The 2500-nt window shown below is 29.8% G+C and overlaps 1 protein-coding gene across 3 annotated transcripts in view; it reads right to left on the reverse strand.

Moving 5' to 3' along the window:
• The window catches only part of LOC119580918 (golgin subfamily A member 1-like), a 78033-nt gene that overhangs the window by 65816 nt on the left and 9717 nt on the right, over positions 1-2500 (reverse strand). For 2 of the 3 annotated variants that reach the window (XM_037929160.1, XM_037929158.1), the window contains exons 2-3: positions 1664-1939; positions 1349-1477 (exon numbers count right to left, since the gene is read on the reverse strand). In XM_037929160.1, coding sequence (XP_037785088.1) covers positions 1349-1477; positions 1664-1912 — 378 coding nt within the window. In that variant the 5' untranslated portion in view covers positions 1913-1939. The remainder of the gene's footprint in view (positions 1-1348; positions 1478-1663; positions 1940-2500) is intronic. The other variant, XM_037929159.1, reaches the window with a different exon arrangement.

Consider the following 2500-nt stretch of genomic DNA (forward strand, 5'->3'; position numbering starts at 1 on the left):
ATATAATATATATATATATATATATATATATAATATATATATATATATATTATATATATATATATATATAATATAATATATATATATTATATATATATATATATTTATATATATATATATAGTTTATATATATATATATGTTTATATATAATATAATATATATATATATATTAATATATATATATATATATATATATATATATATATATATATATATATATATATATATATATATATATATATATATAAAGGTAACACCGGCACTCTCCGTGGAAAGGAACTGGGACCCTACCATGCACTCACTCCAAGAGCATCACAACATGAAAAAAAAAACTACAATTAAGTATCATGCTTTGACCATGGCGGCTCAAACATGAACTTAAAAAAAATATATATATATATATAATATATATATATATTTATATATATATATATATATATATATATATATATATATATATATATATATATATATATATATATTATATATATATATACAAATAGGCAAATGTATGAATGTATGTATGTATAAATAAATATATATTTGTAAATAAATTTTCACCGATTTTTAAATATATTTTGCTTCTAATCATTCCCTCCCCATCATACATCAAAAAAACCTCCAGACTTGTATATACATATCCTTAATTTACTGCATATGTTCAATGATCAACAGTTTATCAATTTGAGTATGTTACAAATGTCAATTTACAAACAAAATAAACTGGGGGAGTATCTTTGATTAAGTAACATTCCCTGAAAATTCAAAGGGGTGGGGGTGGGGTCCCCTTGACCTTGAGAGAAATTGTTTTCCTATATTATGACATTGTGATCTCAAAATATCATTATCACAATTTTTGGTTATTGTGAAGAGAAGGGTCATCCTAAACAATTTTCTCTATATGACAAATTATCAAACTGCTGCCACTGGAGATTTTAGATCTCCAATTGTGTTTACACACAGATGGCTGCAAAAATGCTGAGTCACGACACAGTCAATTACCAGACGTACCTATCTTACCTATTTACCCTTTTTCTTGATTTTTGTATAAAACATATATATGTTATGATACTCAGGATATGATTAATAATAACGGTATTAATATCAATAGTATTAGAAAAATGAATTCATCCCAAAAACTTAAGGAAGTGTATATGAGCTGAGGTCAGGTAGGCCTACTAATTGACTCCTTGGTGACTGAGAACATGTTGAGTAATCTATGTGTAATCACAATTCACAAAAGAAAACTGCAGTGGACATCACAAGTTCCCAGCAGCAATGGGTTAAAATACTTTACATCAATATCAGATCTTTTTCAAGCCTGTGCTTGAAGAATTTTTATCTTACTTTATCACGTTCCTCTTGTAATTTTGCTTTCCATTCCTGCTCTTTTGTATTCAGTCGTTCTAATGCCACATCTTGTTGTGTTTCTAAAGTAGATCTTAATTTTAAGATTTCGCGCTCAAGTTCTTGTGTCTGAAACATAAAAACACAATACTTAATTAGATTCTATAAAAAAAACTTTTTTTGAGATGTAGCACTATTAACAAGAGTTGAAAACTATATAAAAAATATATTTATACAAGAAAATATTTGACTAGGTACGACAAAAGTCCTTTGTAATGAAATCTATCATAAAACAGTCAAGATGACAAAACATACCCGATCATGAACATTTAAAGAACCATTTTGATCTGATGGAGAATGTGGTGGTGATATAGGCAAGCCAAGTCCCTGTAGTGATGCAGTGGATGCCTGTCGAGAATGTCGAGATCTGGGTGTAAGGGATCCTGGCGTGTGCTGTGAAGAACGCTGCCGAGAGCCACCAGCTGCTGAAGTTAGTGCCTGAGGTGATGACAACTTCTTCAAATCTGTCACATCTCCAAGCTTGCTCTTCAAATTGCCAAACATTATGGCTAACTTACTTGGTCCTTCTTTCTGGAAAAAAAAAAAAAAGGATACAAATAATCCACTTATATAATTATACTTGTATACAAACATAAACAGTGTTCCAGGATATAAATGCCTTAAAACTAGCCATGAAAATCTATGTAGATGCTTGCCATCAATAAAAATCTACTGGTTGAAGCATCTGCTTTTCATAAGTTCTACAGTAATCCATTCCATCTTTCAGTACTGGGCTAGCACTATGCAAACTATGCAGGAACACTCATAACTACCAAATTTCTACTGAATCAAGACACAGGAGTAATTTTCTGTATCTCAGATCTCCAGGTTCTGAACACTTGACAAAGGTGCAAATGGCATCAGAATAAACATGTATCATGAAAATGAATGTGTACATGATACAGATTTTGTGTGGATACTAATGTATGTTGGAATCCCTAGCAAGCTCTGCATGTGATAAGCAAAGCATGGAAGTAGATCTTGAAGTACCTCTTACTAGGATTCCACACTTCATTAGAAGCTCCTTCAAATAAGATTTGACTAAAGGCTGTAGCATAATGCACTATAACAGGTTTATGTAAGAATGAATTT

Source organism: Penaeus monodon, chromosome 14 (genome assembly GCF_015228065.2).
Source record: "Penaeus monodon isolate SGIC_2016 chromosome 14, NSTDA_Pmon_1, whole genome shotgun sequence".
NCBI classification, from domain to species: Eukaryota; Metazoa; Arthropoda; class Malacostraca; order Decapoda; family Penaeidae; genus Penaeus; species Penaeus monodon.